The sequence below is a fragment of the Centroberyx gerrardi genome, chromosome 13 (genome assembly GCF_048128805.1).
Source record: "Centroberyx gerrardi isolate f3 chromosome 13, fCenGer3.hap1.cur.20231027, whole genome shotgun sequence".
Lineage (NCBI taxonomy): Eukaryota > Metazoa > Chordata > Actinopteri > Beryciformes > Berycidae > Centroberyx > Centroberyx gerrardi.
Window position 1 is genome coordinate 21,472,445 of NC_136009.1, and position 20,137 is coordinate 21,492,581.

Below are 20,137 nucleotides of genomic sequence, written 5' to 3' on the forward strand. Positions count from 1 at the left end.
TAACTAAATAGATCTCTTTTTAAAATACTTTTGTGCAGTTCTGTCTGCTCCATGGAAGAAGATACTAATAAAAAGCACAGTTGTGATGTTCAGTTTTGTCAGGGAGGATTTTACTGTTTTGTAGGCTTTCAGGCTACCATTGCACCTAGCACTATAACTATAAATTGTATAATTATGAAGATAATTGCATAGACACTAACAATATCATTCTACATTACCAGTTTATTACAAAGATTGGAGCTCAGTTCTGTTTGGCTGCAAATGCTTTATTGTTGTTATTGCAAATATAGGTATTTATTGTTGTGGGAGGGATATGGTTATTGTATTTTCTAATGTTTAATGCTGTTATAGTTGGAGTTTCCTCTATATTTTCAGCTCTAGGTATGAAGGGGAATGAAAGCTAGACTGCATGCAGCGCACGGAAATCGACTCCTCATTTGGTATTTACTCATGATATGGTACAGATTATATTTATGTTTGTGCTGACTGACCTCGATGACAAGTTTATCTGCTGCTCAAACACACACACACACACACACACACACACACACACACCATACACACCGCCTTTTTATCTTTCGTCATGTGATAAAAGGTCATCAACACAGAGCTTGGGATGTAGCATCTTAATCTTATTTACAAGCTCTCGTAGGGTTTTGTAGAGACAAAATAACCATATTTTTCTATATGAGAGGTACTAAGAGCGTCACAGCTAAGCGGGTCTTAGCTCCTAGGTATGTAGGTTAAGTAGGTAGGCAGGTGTATAGCAGAGATGAGTGGTTTTAGTGATGATCACACCAATATTACCTTGACTGCACTGCCCTCAAGTGATGGCATTTAAACAAAACACCTTGAAAGTTGGTTTGGTTTTCATTTTAGGATTTGTCGGTAAACCTATTTCTAGAAATGACAGGGTTTTGTCAAAGCAGCTAATCTTAAGACTTTTCTTTGTCTGATGTCATTAAATGCAGGACAGACTCCATTACCAAAACTCACCGAGTGCCTCCATGTCTTCCAGCAGGTGGCGTCATTGTGTCACAGCACTATTGAGGCAAGGACCCCTAATTTAGTCCACATTACAGCCACGGACCCCCATTTGGTGACATTTTGTCTCTCGGACCCAAATCTGAGAACACTTTTACTCTTAGATGTGATTTTGTCCAGAATTCCATGACTATCTGTGTTGTAGGTAGAGAAATAACAGTGAAACTATGATTAAAAAAAAATAGTAATTCTTCTACATTCTCTAATTGTGTTAACTTATTGTAAATTAAGTAATGGTGAAGTTTAACAATTCATCAATTTGCTGGGGACCCCCTGGAACCCCCTCAAGGACCCCTGGTGGTCCCCCGGACCCCACGTTGAAAACCACTGGTCAAACCTAACACAGATGGCCTTCCAACATCATAACCAGTTATATAAATGATGCCCTAATGAGAACAAATAACATACAAAATATTTATCATTTTTATCCAAATCGCCTTGAGCATATACATATATATTTTTAGCGTATATTTTGCTCTACTCTTTGACACAAAACCACCATTTTCCCTCTTGTATGCATAGCAATCTCAATACTCACTGGAGGAATAGACAACAGCTGTCTGGAAAAAGACAAACGTGAGACGTGATGTGGTGAGAAATAACAGAAGCGTTGCCACAGCCTCTTCATGAATGCACCTTGCTGCTTTATTTACAGCACTATTTTATTTGATCTTGATATGAAGGGGCAGACATCTGAAGCCAAAGACGCCAAACACTCCTTTCTCCTGTGCATCGCGTAGCAAAAAAAAAAAGACCAAGTGCTGTTGGTTGATCAAGAGTCCAAAAATGCTAATTAGTATGATTTTCTGGATTAGAAAAAATAAACATAAAGAGACTAACATGTAAAAACATTTTCTACGACCGGAAATACCTCAAGAATGACAACATATCAACTATGTACAAAAAACATCAATAATATATTTATATATATTTTGTATCTTCTATAAGGGCAGTTTATAGTACAACGATTTATGATCGCCTGATGGACATCGCTACAAAGTCACCAACATTTCATCATCGATCAACTTTGATTTTGGACGCTGTTGCTCATAAAAAGTATAAACACTAGAGCGATTATAGAACGCATCGCAGAGGTTCAGTCATTTGCTCTCATCTAGTTACTTTATTTGTTACTATAGTTCTAAATAGCAAGTAGCTGTAGCACTTTACTAAGTTAGTCTTTATTAAAAGTAACTCAGTTGAGTGCTTTCAAGTTACCCGCTTAAAAACGTCACAACCTTTATGTCTTCTGGTGATGTTCTCACTAGTAGGCTATAGAAATCATCACCGAGTACACTGCTGTTATCTACTTATCTGTTAACAAGCAGCTTTCATTTATTCAGGGTCTGATCGTCTTTATGGTAAACTAGTATGATCACAGAGGCAGCCTTGATTAATCATGTCTGGTCTAAAAAATAAACAGCGGATAGCGCTCACAACACATTGGCGAGTGCTTTCAGTTCTCAGATGTACAGGTAACAATAATGTTCTTACCCTTTTCTTCCATCAGTTCAAAGTAATGCAAATATTCCCAGGTTGTGAAGTTTATTGTTGTGTCCGTTCTGAAAGCGAGTCGGAGCCTACAGACTCCAACCAGCTGCTGCAGTCTGCTTTTAATAACGCCATGTAACGAAATATATTTTCTTAATTGCACTAATTGAAAATTTAACCATTTGAAAGGAAAATAATAATAATGCAGTATGTAAACCAGTCTGCAGAATAGCCTAATGTACCTACATGTTATGTAACTGCTTTTTTTTTCACTCTTTCTTTTTAAATAAGAAGTTTCATTTCATTCCTTTATCCAGGTCTGGATAAATAGCATAAATTGTCTCCTCAGTGTACGTTTTATTCTAGTCTATTACAAAAGTACGGTCTTCCAGAGCTGTTGATTACATTTAATTTGAGCTCAGAGAATTAATCGACGTTAGGATAAGAGAGTTCCATAATGTTGTCATGACAACTGAGCCAGCGATGGGGTCAAAGTTCAATCCAATTTAAGTCTCAGCGATGGACGCAACGACCGATGACAGATCGCCTGTCGCAGAAAGTATAAACAACATGTCATTGCGACCGACGATAGAATATGATCATCGCCGGTGGTGACGATCATAAATCGCTGTACTATAAACTGCCCTATACCCACTAAAATATACCAAAGAAGCAGCTATTGGTCAATCTGAGGAACTCGTTTGCCAACATGTTTTTGAAAACAGTTTAAATATCCTTCAGCTGTAAATGTGAAAACTCAAAAAAAAAAAAAAAAAGAAACAAAAGAGAAAGAAAAAAGAAAAGTAAATAAATTAAAAAATATAACCCGACAAAAATCCTGTGTGTTTTTTTTCCTGTGTGCCGTTTTGGAATACTGCAGAGTGTGAGGAGGTGAGCCATTTCATCCGGCTTCTCCAGTGGATCAGAGTTTGTTCGGCGACGGGCCGCCTCCGACCGTCCGACTGAGTTCCCAAAGTCTTTCAGTACAGTCTGTCATTCATTTACCACGTGAGTACAAAGATTCAGACACAAATCCATGACAACTGATGTAGGCCACAGACAAAATAGAAGGGCACTTTTTCTTTTTTTTTTTTCCTCAAAACTTAGCAACCCAGGGATGAACCCTTTTTGATGAAGTGGGGGGGAGAGGGGGGGGGGGAGACAGTCTGGGAGTCAGAAAGGGGACTGTGGGTTTAGCAGCCTTCTTGTTTGTCAAGAGTTTGTTTCACAGTTGATTCCATTATCCGCCCAGTCTAGCTCAAACTTGGCAATAAAAACTACAATCATGGACAAGAGAGAAGCAGGAGGTTCGTCCTTAAATACAAAAAAGTGTCTTCTGGCGTCCGTGTGTGGGACATACTGTAGTGTGTGTGTGTGTGGCATCTGAGGAGAAAAATAAGGTCCTGAGATATGCTTTGAGGGGCCTCTGAGGAGAGAGTGATAAAAGTGTGATCTATATAAAATGACAACAAAAAACAAAAATATATTCATATCTATAGCATCAATGTGTGTGTGAGGAGGGGGAGGGGGGGGTGTACAGTCTGTTACGAGGGGCTGGACCGCGGCAGGGCCAGTATTCGTCCGTTGGTCTTGCCCCCGTTCATGTGCGTGTAGGGGATGTGGTGCTCCTCGTAGCTGCCCCGCAGGCCCACGGAGGACGCCTCGTCCCTGTCCGAGCACTGCTCCCTCTGGGAGTAGGACGACGGGTCCAGCGGGATGCTCTCCATGTTCTCCATGTCCAGGTCGAAGTCCTCGCTCTCGGGCGGCTTGTTCTCCTCGCTGTAGAAGAAGGAGACCTCCTGGAAGGTCGGGTGCAGGTCCTCGCGCAGCATCTCGATGATCTCCTGGAAGGAGGGACGCATCTTGGGGTTGTACTGCCAGCACATCTGCATCAGGTTGTGTCTGGGTGGGGCAGAGGAAGGGGGGGGGTCACGGTTACTGCACGGCAAAATTATTTTGATATTTGCTTTTTAGTTTGTTCAAATGTCATGCAATCCAGACTAGGCTTCAACCGATATGGATATTTGAAGGCCGATACCAATACAGATCATTTTCAACTGAAGCTGCAGATAGCTGGTATTTAGTGCCAATATTCAGTAGCTTTAAATCCGACCATTTTCTGCCAAAAAAGACCATAATGGGACAACAAAACTCTCCATTGTAAGCCATACTAATGAAATTCTTTTAGGCTGGCTCCTTATAGCAGGGTGAGACATGTTTCATTGACACCCCGGCCCGGCTCAGGTACTCACAGCCTGTCAGCGCAGTTGTCGGGCCGGTCCAGATATCCTCCGTCCATGACGAACTTGAGGACCTGCTCGTTGGACAGGCCCTGGTACGGCTGCTCGGCCAGCGTGCTGATCTCCCACAGCACCACCCCGAACGACCTGCGGGCAGACAGACAAACGATCACAACAACAACAACAACGCAGGGAGAATGAGGACAGGCCAATTAGACTGCTGACAGAGTAAGCCTGTCTGTAAACACTTGATGCAACGCATGAGTGCACCGAGGGCCGAGGCGGCTGTAAACATCGCTGGAGGAAAAGGCATCTGGGAGCGGATAACAGATCAGTGACAAAATTGTGCGTTGGGAGCGGCTTATTACACACACACACACACACACACACACTATGGCCTCATATCTTAAAATTCATGATGTGTTTGTTATTCTGATCTGGTTTTATGGCCTTTGCTGCCCTGTAAAAATGCTCTATATAAAATTGACTTGACTTGATGCAAATCCTAGAAAAGTTAAACAAATGCCACTGAGTTTTGGGAGATTGGCTAGTTGGTCAACTTGCCACAAAGTGATGGGAACACAGACACCAAAATCATCCATGTTGGGCGTCCTGGTGGATCAGTGGTCTAAGGCACGTACCATGTAACCGCAACGTCCTACGTTCGAATCCGGCCCAGGACCTTTGTCGCATATCACCCCCTCTTTCTTCTAATCTTTCCTGTTTAGGTCTACTGTAAACTATCATAATAAAAGGCAAAAAGCCCCCCCAAAAAAATCTTAAGATAAAAAAAAAATCATCCATGTGCCTCCCGTAGATCGTTCTCTTTAGCATACACTATGTTGACTGATAGTAGGCGACTAGCATTATCCAAAGTAAGAAGGTGACATTTTAGTAACAGAAAATTGCTACTGATTTTTATTATATGACCTGTAGATTCTGAATTAAAAAAATGAATTATCATTAACTCAATATAGTTGATGTAGGTTTATTTTTGGAACTATTTCAGGCAAGCGATCATGTATTCCTCCGCTGTGCAGTGATTTTTAGCTGTACACAGTCTTTGCCCACTACATTCACTTCCTATGGAAACAGGGAAAGTAGTCCCTGATAGTTCAAAACAGTATGTTATTTTACATTATATTTTGTGTAAACTTTACCAGTCTCCCACACAAAACTGCCAGACTTGGACTCATGTAATCTGAATGACACGTGGATGATTTTGGCGTTTATTTTCTCCTCGTCTGACAGGTAAGTTGACTAATAGGCCAATCTCACAAAACTTGGTGTATTCCTGTAACGTTGCATGGATCATCGTGAGTCACTGTGTGGTGTCTGTTTCTGCCTAGTGTTGCAACACCATCTTCGTCTTTGTCACACCTACATAGTTCCCCAACACACAGGTGTCCACACACACACACACACACACACACACACACACACACACACACAAGGTGAAAGCAGCACTGACCAGCAGTCTGAGTGAGCAGTGAAGACCCCGTCCTTCAGAGACTCGGGAGCCATCCACCTGACGGGCAGCAGGCCCTTTCCTCCTTTCCTGTAGTAGTCGGTCTCATAGATGTCTCTGGTCATGCCAAAGTCTGGGAAGAACAGGTTGTTTTCAAAGTTAAAGATTACATTATAATTTTATGATTTGTTCTGTCTGAATGCGTCTTGTTTAAACACCCACTTTTTCTCTATGGCCTTTCTGTGTGACTGGTGTGTTTTATCTTCTTTTTTGAAATGTGTTTGGTTAGACTGATTATTTTTTGTTTGGTTATATTGTATTCTCTTGTGTTATCTTTTTCTTTTGACCTTGTGAAGTGCTTTGTAACAAAATGTTTTGTGTTTAAGGTGCTAAATAAATAAAGTTGACTTGACTTGAATACTGTTGTGGCTGTTGCCAGTCTCTTGTTTGTTCCGTATAGTGCTTGTATAAGATAGTTTTGTGTGTTCGATTACGGTTTTATGTTTGCCATTACTTCATCCTCTTTGCTTGCTCTTTATATTGATCTCAATTTCTGGGTAAAGTGTGCTGTGAGACTTCAAATGCGCTTTCACTTTCAGATTTGATTTGAAAGCACAGTGAATGAGCATTTTCTTTGTTAAGATAAACCTGAATGTAATGCATAATTTAAATCAATGCTGACATGTTCAGTCTACTGTCACATCACATCTTGTCAGCACGATATGAATTACATTTGTCCTGCACCTAGTGTGTCAATCCTGTGTTGTGTAACTATCCTGTAATGTTTCAGCAACATTACCCAAGTCAAATTTCTTTTGTGCCAGTTGTACTTTGCAAATAAAAATCCTTCTGATTCTGATAACCGTTAATAACCCTCCGCCTTGTGATTCTTTGGCAAGACTTTAAGTTCTGTCGGACCTTACCTCCTATTTTGACGGTAAGATCGTGAGCTACCATGCAGTTCCTGGCTGCCAGGTCTCTGTGGACGAACTTCTTGGCGTTGAGGTAAGCCATGCCGTCAGCGATCTCCGCAGCCATCTGGATCATCTCCTTCAGCGTGGGCGGCGGGCGGCCCGGGTTGTTCTGAGGCACACGAGACAGAGGGCAAGGCGTGTCACTCTGCTGTCACAGAGGCTCCCACATTTTTTCATGTCAAGGACCCAGGAATTAGTGTTGTCACGATACGAGAATTTTGACCTTGATATCAATTTAATATTTACTACCACAGCATCAAGAAAAACCATCAAGTAATGTGTTACCGCACTTGACTTGGACAGCTTAGTAGCAACTTTTGCACAGGGGGTTTTGACATGTTGGTTGAGTGTCCATATTTGTTTATCTTTTTTGTAAATAGTTCCATATTTTGCACCTGGCACCAGTTTTGTCAACCAGTTTAGGTGACCTGGGATTCAATTAAAACTGTGGTGGACTGTTTAATGCTATTTCCATGTTTTCAGCTGTTTGACGCCATTGAATTTTGTGCTGACTGCAACCATGGAAGTATTACATAGCTGTCAACTGCCAGACTGAGGCTCTGTATATTCCAATCCTTCTACTTCTTCTTCGTCTTCATCTAACTATCCCAACCTACGTGCCATCCGCACATACACGCCCTCTGGAGGTGATATTAAATGGAATTTCAGCTTGCAGAACACATTTGGTTTATGTATTGAATGTTATAAAATTCAATACTGAATTCAATCTTTTGCAATGGTATTGCAGTGGTATTGTAATTTGGGTTCTCTGGATAACGCCACAAATAGATCCATGTTGGGCCATAGACCCCCATTGGATGAGGTTATAATTTGTAGATATGATTTAGTCCATAGCTCCATAACCATCTGGGTGGGGAGATAACAGCGGACAGAGTGAAAACCTCTGATTAGAAAAGAATAGTCATTCTGTACATTCTCTCACTGTTGATAACTTCCAGTTAATAGAAAAACAGCGGAATTAAATTATTCTGCATTCGGCTGGGGATCCCCTGGAACTTTGTTAACCCTGAGCCTTCACCCCGGATCCCACTTTGGGAACAACTGTGCTATCACAACTTTGTCAATATCAGCAGCAGAGGAACTTAAGTAACAGAGAAATACTTACAATACGATGCTATGTGTGCAAGCCACTGATACTTGTATGTTACCTGTACATGTACTGGTTTGTGTTTTGTAGTCCTGGTGTTTTTATGCACTTGGTTGTAACAATAATTTGTCACTCAGGGATAATAAGCAAGTAATTGATGCAAAAAAAAATCAGTATCATCAGGCTCAGGGATTCAAAAAAGTTCCATCTAATCTAAAACATATGAGCATAATTCAAGCTCTTAAGACTCTGGTGTGTTTGGGGGGTTGCTATGGTGATCTGTTACCTCGGAGTCGGGCCGCAGACAGCGCAGGTAGCTCTTCAGGTCTCCGTGGGTCATCAGCTCCATCACCACCAGCGTGGGCTGGCCCTTAGACACCACACCCAGCAGACGCACCTGGGAGGCGGGGACAGGGCGGGACAAGGAAGGGGTCTGGTTACTGGACCGATCACATTATGGTACAGTTTGAATTGGTTTGGTAATGGCACAGTGAAGCTTCTTGCTCCTTGATTCCCAATCCAAAGATCATCAACGAACCGATTCCAAAGATCGATTCTGTATTTTCATTAGTGTGTCATGATGTCGATTACTCTAATCTAGAGGGCGCGTCTCTCCTCACCACATGGTGACAGCTGAAGGCCTTCATGACGGACGCCTCGTTCAGGAACTCGATTCTCTCCCGCAGGCTGGCCGACTCGTTGACCGTCTTCACCGCCACGCGCGAGTCCGGCTCGCCCTTGACGATGTCCTTGGCGATGCCCTCGTACACCATGCCGAAGGATCCCTGCCCCAGCTCCCTTAGGATGCTGATCTTCTCCCTGCCCACCTCCCACTCGTCCTGCTCATACACTGCAGGGACATTTCATTCAATTTAGACATTCTGCTGACCGTCTTATCCATGGCAATATACAATGAGTGCAAAAGCAGAAGAAGCTTAAATTCCTAGATCAACAACATTAAAAGCAGCAAATAGGAAGGTGTTTTTTTTAAATTTAGGTATATAATGGCCCAACCCTACTCACTACCCCTCCTGTTTTTCTTGGCATTATCTTTATCCATATAGAGGAACTCAATTTTAACCGAGGTGAAAAAGCCCAGCATCCAAATTATAGATAGAATGGTTCAATGTCACTGCTTACCATCATTAGCACTCAGATACTCTGGGTTTGAAGAGGCATAAATGGGACCGCTAGGCCCTTGGGTTTGCCTGAAGAGGAAAAGAGAGAAAAAAAAACAGTTAGGAATAACACTGAGAAAATTTCAAAACAATCCAAAATGAATGACGGTAATGAACAAAGTGTGGAAAACGCGTACTTCTTCTTGAACATGACAAATCCCGCCGCCGCCACAAATAGCAGGAGGATGAAGCAGATGACTGGTCCAATCACGATCTTCACCACATTAATAGGATCCCCTGTTGAAAAAGATCCGCCCAGACAGTGAGTCACGTTTCAGCTGAAGCACAAACAAAGCTCTCATGAATCCCACACATGTAGCAGCTATGATCATGTGCCGCTCTGTGAACAAAATCTGCTTCAATTGCAACAAGTAGCATCTTTTGATTTTGTTGCTCATTGCTCAGAGGGCTGAAGTAGTAATGAATCACACAGTTTCCTACATGCTTTCCAATTTTTTTTTTACCAGACATTCATTTCTTGACTGGACTTGAAGATATTTTTTTACAGCAGCTGGGTAATGTGACTCATCTGTTCCATATCACCCTAAAGATAATAGATTATTCTTCACAAAAATAACAATTATCACAATATGGGAAATGACAGTGGGTCTACAACTGTATAAAATGTGTAGCCATATGTGTATTAGAACTGCAAACCGACATTTTCCCCCTCTTCATCCATTTTTCAAGACATTTTTTAATATTCCCAAACTTTTCAAGAGCAGAAAATGATCAAAATTCTTAGTAAAATGACTTACTCAGGTCCTGGACGTAGAAGTGGCTGGGCTCGGTCCAGGAGCCGTTCCCTGCCAGAGAGGTGGCCCGTACCCGCACCGTGTAGTTCCCAGGGTGCACCACTCTCAGCCTGCAGCCATTGGACATTTTGTACATGTTTCTGGACACACAGTGGTGCAGCTCCTGGAGAAGAACGACACCAGGGTTAGTGGAGTAAACACAAAAAAAGAAACAACAATTTACTAAAAACAGCTGATTCATAGTTCCCTAGTGCTACACAAGCTTAAAATATCATGTTTAAAATAATGTGCTGACTCATTTTATAAGATACTGTATCAACCCCCATGTTAAAACAGTTTCCATGTTTTTGCTTTTTGACTGTGGGGAACATCTGAGGTTTTTGTTTTTTTTGTTTGTTTTTTCCACAGCAAATAATAGTCGGCAGCATTAAGCCAGATGTTTTGTGCGGCCGTCCCCATGGTAACTAAAACATGGTGCGATGCTAAAATTATCTTTCCATTAAGGTTATCAACCGAATGACATTACTGAAACCACAAGGCCCAATTTCAAAATGCAGACGTCTAGTTTCTGGCCAAAAGGATTTGGCCAAGTAATAACTATTGCATCTCTGATTTATCTGTGCCTGCGAGGGGAGTTTTAAGACGTATAAACTCAATTTGATTTTTAAATTGTCTTTCATCACCGGGCCTGTGTATTGTCTTTATTGGAGAGGGGAACGTAAAGAAAAAGCGTGTTTTCTGTGTGAGAATGAACGTGTGTGCTTGTGTGTGTGTCTTAATGTTAACTTATTGCTTCCCAAGTGAGAGATTCATCTCTGACTGAGGCCACTACACAGTATGAAAAAGACGTTACAGATGTGTCCATGTACAGTATGTGCGGTGTGTTTCCTCACCTCAGTGTCTCCCAGTCTCTTGTAGTGGACCTCGTACAGGATGATCATGCCGTTTGGGGCTTTGGGTTCCTGCCATCTGATGTGCACTGTGTACTCTGACACCTCGTAATTGATGGGACCCACGATGTCATCGGCTTTGTCTGGGGAAAACAAGTCGCATGGCTTGAGTTCAAACTGTATTCACTAATAATAACTTGATTCAAAACTAATTTTCTTTACAATTAGAATCCAGGAAGAAGTGACCTCCATCTAAGCGTAAATCTACTTCTGTAGAATTGTGGTAAGGTAATAATCTGACATATTTTCATATAAATACATGTTTACTTTGCTACTCTCTATTGCCAATTGATATAACACCTATAACCTATACCCAGTTCATGAAAGCTTTTACATTTGCCTGGTGTCAGGCAGATCTTTCCTGGGAATTCTTTTTTTTTTGTTTTACAATTCCGGCAACAGCGGTTTGTTTGGAATAAACAGAAGAAGAACTGGGTAGTTGGCATGAGCAGTGATATCCACCATGGCTAAACAGACAAAGAAAAGAGCGCCTGCATCAACAGAAAATCCAAGGAAAAAGACGTCACAGTACTGGACACACTGTTTGATTGACAGGTGATCTCTGGGAAGTGCAGTACAAAGATTACTACTTTAAGATACAGTCGGTTTTATGAAATTTCAAATTTTGAATAAGGTAGTATCCAATGGAGGGGAAATGACATGAGATTCAACAAAGGTTGTGACCCACATTCAAACTGGTGACGTTCCCAGGACATGTTATGCACCTTCGCCTGCTGAGGCAGCTAGGACCCACCTAACGATGTGCTTTCATTATATAGATCCATGTTAGCCAGCCCCTTAGAAACGGCAACAAATGGAGTGTAATCAGTGGCTCCTTACCCTCAGGCATTGTGCGGGCGCTGACGTAGGCCGCCATGCTGCAGCGGCCCGGGTCGGTCGGGTGGTTGCAGGCGTGGACCTCGATCTGGTAGCTGGTGAAGTGGCGCAGGTTGGAGATGACGGTGGACTCCTTGGCGTAGAGGACGGTGACCACGGTCTTGGAGCTCTCGAAGCTCTCCTCCTCGTCCTTGGGGCTGCGGGTGCCCCCCGCCGGGCTGGGGGCGGTGGTGAGGAAGGGGTGCGTTTGGTTGGCGATGCCCATAGCAGAGCGCCGCTGTCTAGAGGGCCTAAGGGAGCAGAGGGTGGAGCCATGATGTGATACAGTGTTAACGCTGCAAAACCTACATTTTTTCTATTCCACTCTATGAACGAAGGTAGGAAAAGTGAAAAGAAAGGGTCCCTTCAAGACGTTTGTTTACTGCTATACGGTTGTGTTTGTATTGTATTTACAAATGCTTTTTATGGTTTGTTTTAGTCCATTTAGGCGACAGATAGATTGGGCTTGCCACAAGGGACAACATAATGAGTGTCAGAAAATTTTGACGATTACAATATAGTAATAAGTCCACTTAGCATACTTATTTGTGACATTTGAATTTGTCTGACACTATCTGAATTGTCTTGATATGGTAAACCTCACCAATCTGGTACTTCAAGTGGTTTTAAACAAACAAAGAATAATTTGTTAACACTATTTGATCTAGTTCTGAAACTGAAGTCACAGTTGCTCTTGAATGGTAGTTCATATGAGAATTTGAATACTGAACACAAGATGGTGCATGAGAGCCTTCATTTGTTTTGTGGGAAGATGCACTGAGAGCGAGGTTGAATTGGATCGAGTTTGACAACAGGAGAACAAAAAAGGGAATCTGAAAGACAACAAATGTGAAAAGCCTTTCTGATATAATCCAACTTGGAGAGACATCTCTGCTCTTAAACCATAGAAAATTCTCCTGAGGGGAAACCTTGATGCACCATGAAAGTATGAAAGGCAAAAAAAAGTCTTCAAAGGCCATTATGTTGTCAGCTGTCTTACTTGATCTCAAAGACCTCGTTGTGGAGGTAATTCTCGAAGGTTTTGCGGTACTCTGAGTCCTCTTTCTCCTTCTTGAGCTCCTTGTCGGTTTTGGGGCAGGCGCAGCAGCGGGTCCCCTGGCCCTGCTCCTCCGTCTGGTTCCACTTCTGCTCCTCGTCGCTGTCCACCTGAGTGGGCACCCGCGACGGCAACTTCATCCCTGGAGAAACATGTCAGAAACGAGAAACGAGTCACACACAGACAACCACACACACACACACACACAACAAACAGACAGAATAGGATCACACATGCGACACACAAACACAGACGCGCACAAACACAGTTAAACAGTCATATGCACGAATGCACATGCACACACACACACACACACACACACACACACATAGCCAGAGGGCCATGTCAGTCATCGTCACTCCCCAGGTCCTCACCCATTCTAGTGGAGATAAATTACCAGTGACACAACCTCCCTACAGACTCCCACTTCTTGGATGTGTGGGAGTTAAGGGAGTTCAGGGAGGAAAGTTTGGGCTTTGCGTGTGCGCTCTAACATGGACGGGCACCGGTGGCGGTGTGCTGGCGAAGGTCAGGCTGTGACAGGAACAATTCAACCAAGATATACGCCTGAACTTTGTCTGAACCCAGAGTTAGAGGAAGATCCTTTTTGTCCCACTGTAGACTTGAATGTAGTCGATTTGCACTAATGCCACCCAGACAAATTCCGGCACCCATGTTTCACTTGCTTCTGTTGCTCAATGGGCGCAGCAAGACACTAACACTGGTAGGGATAAGGGTTCGATTCCCATTGCGATCACCCATGCTTAAAGTGATGTTGAACTTTGTTAGCACCTTGGGTTGTGTAGCTTCCTGGCCGTGATATAACCCCAAAATCGAGGATTCTCTGTTAGCTGTTGCTCCGGTAGGGACGATTGGACAATTGCGTTTTTTCTCTCTCCATTCACTGCCATTGTATGGTGAAACAGGTCTCAACATCACACTTCTAGCACATAAATGAATAACCCAAAAGTGAAAAGTGAGAGACTCGTTTTTTATATAATGGCAGAGTCTGCTTTGTTGAAGTCCTGTCTCCCACCGTTTTTTGCCTATTTACAATTATTGCTAAACGTACTATTTTCTTTGTTCCATCAGCATAAGTTTCCTCTGACCGGATTTCGGTGTTTCTTGTTCAAACTGAAAGGTTTAATAAACATAATGAAAGCTATTCACTGTTTTTTCATATATTGTCAAAATCTACTTTGTTCATTTATGTGCTAAAAGTGTGATTTTGAGACCTGTTTCGCCATATAATGGTAGTGAATGGAGAGAGAAAAAAAACACAATTATTCAATCGTCTCTACCGGAGCAACAGATAATAGAGAATCTCCGATTTTGGGGTTATATCATGTCTAGGAAGCTACACAACCCAAGGTTATACCAAAGTTCAACATCACCTTAAAATGCATGCACTCAAGGTACTGTAACACACTAAAAGGATATAAAAAAGGGATAAAAGCGTCCAGCAAATGGCATGTTACTCTGTTATCTACTTTTCTGTCTGACATCATCTTTTCTGTCTGAACACCCTATGTCCCCGAGACACACTGTGCCTTAGACATGTGCATTACCCACCGAGGGAAGCCGCGTAAAGTCAGCTGCGTATTAGTGCCGCTGGGGCGACTTGAAGCAGCCGAGAGCTTTCTCTACAGACGGTGAGTGAGAAGAGCTCTCCTACTAATGGAAACCTGGCAGCAGAAAGTCTCTTTCTCTTTCGTTCTCTCTCTCTCTCACACTCACATAGAAACACACACACACAAGAGTGCGGCTCACCCTTCTGACAGTAGTCAAACTTGTAGAGCTCGCTAGCTTCAGGCTGGCGCTGGCAGAAGACCAGGTAGTGAGTGATGTTGCCGTTGGGGTCGTTGGGCGGTTTCCACTTCAGGATGATCTGGGAGGAGGAGTTGGACGAGGAGATCGGGTCCAGCGGCACCGAGGGTTCTGGGGAGACATCGCAGGAACACCAGATGCTTAATGAATAGGGTTGGTAATAGGGGACTTCAACATATTATACAATATTATACAGAATTGTACTGATCATGATACCGCAGTTTTTTTGGACAATTTTCCAAAAATGTATGTCTGTCATGTTTTCTTAAATGAACACACTGTATTTGTACATTATGTTTGTTTGTATGTGTGTACGTAGGCTATATGTGTTTTTATGTGTATGTATGCATGGATGTTTCTGTTTTATTCTGTTTTTATGTAAAGCACTTTGAACTGCTTTTGTATGAGATGGTGCTATACAAATAAATTTGAATTGAACTGAATGTAAATCTTTTCTAAATCTATTGTGAACAAATATTAGTTTTAAGGACAACATTCAGTCCAAATGATTTAAAAATGTTCTAACTTATCAACACAGAAATCACTTTTTATACCTTTGTTAAAATGTGTTTATCAGTAACTTTGTAGTCATATTCAACACGAATACATTACATCACCGTTAATTAATCATTGCGATTTATCAAGTGTGCCAGAGTAGACAATCAGCTTTGCCTATCAGATCACAACACATGATAGTGTCAAAAGGAGCTGAAGACTGTCTTCCGGGTTCACCTCTGTGGCAACTAGCTGCTCACTTTGGGTGTTCCACATCAGGTTTGTTTTTGGCTATTATCCTATTTGATGTGTTTGTTCTCCTCATTATAAAACAAAGGGAATAGAGTGTCGGCGTTAGATGTCCACAATTTACATCTCAACGTCCACATTTCACAAGTTAACGAAGACAAATTGCAGAATTTGTAGTATTTGCAGTAATATTTCCTTCCCTAGCAACAATGCATGTATTTCCTCACAACAGGCAATCTTTGTTGGTTACACCGTTGTATTTTTGTTTCTTAAATGTTTTTTTAGACAAATCCTTCAGTAAGTGAGTATTATGTGCAACTACCTGGTCTGCTGCCATGGAAACTCCACACAAAACAAGAGGTGGAGGATATTCGTTAGAAATACTGACCTTTTTTTGTTAGCTTTGTTTTGTTTCTGTTAAACACATCCTGTGTGTGTGTGTATGTGTGTTCATGCGTGTGCATATGGGGGGGGGGGGTTTACGGGATGGGGGACGTGAGGATACTCAGTGTACTATTAGGTTTGTGTGTTTATTCATTGGTGCTGGTTATTGTACACTGAAATAAAAAGATGTACAAAAAAAAGAAATATTGACAATTTTCACCCTCCGATGAATGTGCAAAACAAAATCGAAAGGAACAAGACGTTCCTTCCTACAGTTATCACACAAATTAAAAGACTGTGGCTACAAACTGAGACTTTACATGCTAAGCACCTAATAAATGGTCCGTGAGTCAATTTACAGCAGTAATATTTCATGTGGAATACAATATAACTGAGTGCTATTTGGTTGCACGTTGCAAAACAAACTCCATTGTCAAGCACATTCTTCCACTCTTAATTCGATCTGCTTAGTGAACCTAGACTAACTGTACTACTGTGAGAGGCGTAATAAATATGAGTCAGTGTCTGAGATTTGCAAAAGTAGGGTGGGGAAACTGGCACCAGCCACAAGCCACAAGCCAAATGCTAATACGCTCAGACTAGTTGGTGAAGTAATTACTCTAAAATCGACTTTGGCAGCTTAACAGTGATTGTTTGGGAGACAGATTGTTTTCTGTTCTGCTTGCTTGAAAGGCTTTTGCACACCTATAGTGACAGGAAGGGCACAGTGCAGATCCAACCTTCATTAGGTTTGATGCAAATGTTGAATCATTAATACATTTCTCTACAAGGACAGTGTGCGAGACTTGAAGTGTTTCATACAAAGCTTATGAAAAAGTGTTTCATAAGCTTTGTAATCCACCATCGCATGGACAGTTAACCTCCTGTGCTGCATAAGTAATAAAAGAGGCTTTTTTAAAAAAAGAGGATTTCGGTGGCTTTGCAGGGCATGAACGCTGGCTGGCATTACCACACCTCTGATTGTCTGGTGAGGAGTTTTTCTGAGGAGTCCTGTGAATCAGATGTTTGTGTGGGTGGTAAAATTAGAGTTGTCAAAAATACTAAAAATTTGAAACGGATACAATACTCATTTGCAACAGTATCGATACCAGCAGTGCTTTCTCATAAAGAAAAATCAAACATTTTATTTCTCCGTCTCCACTAGCCACAGAAGGCTCGAACGGACGTTGAAATGTCCGATTTAAAATCATTCTGTCAATAATAATCCACTAATTCTAGCCCTGCTGGTTTTTCCCTATCATTGGTGGGTATCTGTTGCTTCAACAAGCTAAAAGCGTTCTGATAGGTTCATGACTAGAGCATCTCCTGTGTAAGTGCAAAGTTTTGAGTGAGTTATATCGGACCTGTGTTATGGAGAAGCGTGCATGCGTGCGTATGTCTGTCCGTCGGTCTGTCTCTCTCGTTTGCACCGGGATTTCCCCCTACGTTGTCGGATATTAAGGGACTAGTTTGGGTCTCTGTGGCTGTGTTTTTTGCTTAGTTGCTTGCAGTCTATGCTGCAGAGGCCAGGACCGGCAATATGATGTTTAACATGCTTGTGCAGTATAAGCTCACTCCCCTCAATAAAAAAGAGCAAATCATGATGCCGATCTACACCTGTCAATCAAAAATGTGTTGTTTGATCTCAGACAACTCAGACAACTTTAAAATATTGTTTTCATCTTAAAATATAATATTAAAAATCTATTTTTATGCCTCTTAATGTGTTGTCATTTTTTCCCCCGTGGTATCGAAAATGATATCGAATATCGATATTTTCCTGGGTATTGTATCGAAGTTAGAAATTCTAGTATCGTGACAACCCTACACTTCACAACTTAAAAGTCTCTTGGCTTGGGGTTGAAAAACAGTTCTGAGAATCAGCTTTCCTAAGACAGCGATAAAAATATCATCAAACAAAAAACAAAGGTTTACTTGGTGACATTTTGACTTCGTGGAAGTGTGTATGAGCATGAGATTGGAGGGAAGGAAGGAGGGGGGGCGCGGGGACGGCAGACCGAACCCTAAGGAGACAGAGAGACCCGAGCGTTATCGTCACAGTGTGATTATTTTGTCCCCGTCTAATGACAGCGCGACACACTGGTCCGACCGCATTGTCAGACTAAGTTTCAACAGCAACAGCTTATTTCTAATGACAGCTCTGCCCCTCCGACGAGGTATGCGGGTTAGACGCGACACAGACCGTGAACCCGAAGCGGTCGCCAGACGGGTAGGAAACAGCCCTGCCTTGTCGTGGCTGGCTGGCTGTGTGATGCGTCTCCGCCGGCAGCCAGACGTTCGTGCGAGAGAGGGATGTAATGTTTGATGCGGTTTATCAGGAAGGAAACACACGTTGTGTAAAAGGAAGCCAGTTAGACAGGCCATCGTGGCTACGGCAAACCCAAACGGCACACAACACATTCTGTGGGTGGCAAGTTCAATTAGGTAGTAGGGAAGAGATTTATGATTGCTGCGTGACTGACTGATGCAGACACCTTGCACGAGGCAGCGCCCTGCAGGCTGGCAGCGCCCCAGGCCAATCATGCCATCTGTCTTCCTTTTCCCTGTTCTTGTGCCAAGGACATTTTGGTTGCAGCCAGGCAGACATAGAGAACATTGAATCCACTAGTCAATGATAGTAACGCTATAGGCTAGAGCTGAACAATTAATCAAAAAAAATAAATAAAAATCGAAATCGCAATATGAACTTCTGCAATTTCCAAATCACAGAGGCTGCAATTAATTGGATTAAAAAATGGATTTCTAAACAAGGTGTTTCAGAGCTGCGGGTAATATTTGGTCGATGAATCAAGTACAGTATTGGTGAAAACCTTTCATCATACTCAAACTCAGTAAATGTTTAACTTAACTTTAAACAATTTTAAAGTTCTAAAAAATGTATGACAAGAAAAACTTATGATGATATGAATTGCAGTTTAAATCGCAATTGCAATATTCTATTAAATAATCGCAATTCGATGTTTTGTCAACATCTTTCAGCCCTACTATAGGCATTATGGATTCAAGCTAACCCTAAAAAATAAGTTAGATGAATTCTAGTCCAACCTAGAGAGAATTCATTAGAAGAATTAATTAGAACACATATACCGATTATATATTCTTCAGAACTTTGTCTATAAATCTTATCTAAATGAGCCTTACTGGTGGCGTTGGTGCGCACATAGATGATCTCGCTCTTGGCTCCGTGGACCTGGTGCTCGTCGGAGGCCGACAGCTGGGTCTTGACCATGATGGCGTACTGTGTCCAGGGCTTCAGCGGCAGGATGAGGTGTCCCGGTTCAATCTGCTCTTTGTCCCCCTCGGTGGCTCGCGGCGGAGGGTCCACGTCCGCGATCACCCAACTGTTGGAGCCACAGGCGTCCTGCCCGTCAAACTCGGTCACGTTCTTAAAGGGTCTGACGTGGGACACACAAGAATAGAAATGAGTTACTGAGGCCTAAACTGTATTTCACTCGGGAGTAGATATTCAGTCAGTTTGATGTTCTCAAATTGTGTCATTAAGGAGAAGAACCATCTGCAACATCACTGAGGTGAAAATGGCTTTGGTTTAAAGTGATTTAAAGTCTTTAAAGTTCAACATCACTTTATGAGAGAAGAGCCATGGGTAGCAGGGTAGGTCGCTATGTGGACACAAGCTGAGTTCTGATCAACATCAGCTGGGTCACCTGGGGGAGGGTGTGTGATGTTCAAAGACCCGAAACACCGCAGGAGGCCAGGAACGTAACTGAAGATGCGTCCAGGTCGGATCATCAGCAGATGTATTGGTACAGACAGTCAGTCTGATTCTCTCCAGAAATGTAGAATTAAATATATCTGACCAATTGGAAGCCGGAATGTTGTGAGTGCAGACACAATCCTGCACAAGTGTCTCTGGCCAAAACTATCCCTATCCACCAGGCAGCCAAATGCTGGTAGATTTTGGCTATAGCTGGTAGTCTGTCAATTCTGCCAGTCACTTTGGAGAGAGTAGCCAACCTGTGTTTCATCAGCTTTTTCTACTCTAAAAGCTACGTTAGTACT

At 42.3% G+C, this 20,137-nt stretch overlaps 1 protein-coding gene across 1 annotated transcript in view; it reads right to left on the minus strand.

Annotated features, from left to right (window-relative positions):
* Positions 1 to 1,667: 1,667 nt before the first annotated feature.
* insra (insulin receptor a) overlaps positions 1,668 to 20,137 on the minus strand; it is a 50,763-nt gene continuing 32,293 nt past the window's right edge. The window contains exons 8-21 of the mRNA XM_071909179.2: positions 19,259 to 19,512; positions 14,912 to 15,079; positions 13,085 to 13,283; positions 12,049 to 12,335; positions 11,152 to 11,291; positions 10,262 to 10,421; positions 9,641 to 9,740; positions 9,466 to 9,533; positions 8,946 to 9,175; positions 8,612 to 8,722; positions 7,167 to 7,326; positions 6,247 to 6,376; positions 4,788 to 4,922; positions 1,668 to 4,437 (exon numbers count right to left, since the gene is read on the minus strand). Of these exons, the coding sequence (XP_071765280.1) occupies positions 4,080 to 4,437; positions 4,788 to 4,922; positions 6,247 to 6,376; positions 7,167 to 7,326; positions 8,612 to 8,722; positions 8,946 to 9,175; positions 9,466 to 9,533; positions 9,641 to 9,740; positions 10,262 to 10,421; positions 11,152 to 11,291; positions 12,049 to 12,335; positions 13,085 to 13,283; positions 14,912 to 15,079; positions 19,259 to 19,512 (2,500 nt within the window). The 3' untranslated portion in view covers positions 1,668 to 4,079. The remainder of the gene's footprint in view (positions 4,438 to 4,787; positions 4,923 to 6,246; positions 6,377 to 7,166; positions 7,327 to 8,611; positions 8,723 to 8,945; positions 9,176 to 9,465; positions 9,534 to 9,640; positions 9,741 to 10,261; positions 10,422 to 11,151; positions 11,292 to 12,048; positions 12,336 to 13,084; positions 13,284 to 14,911; positions 15,080 to 19,258; positions 19,513 to 20,137) is intronic.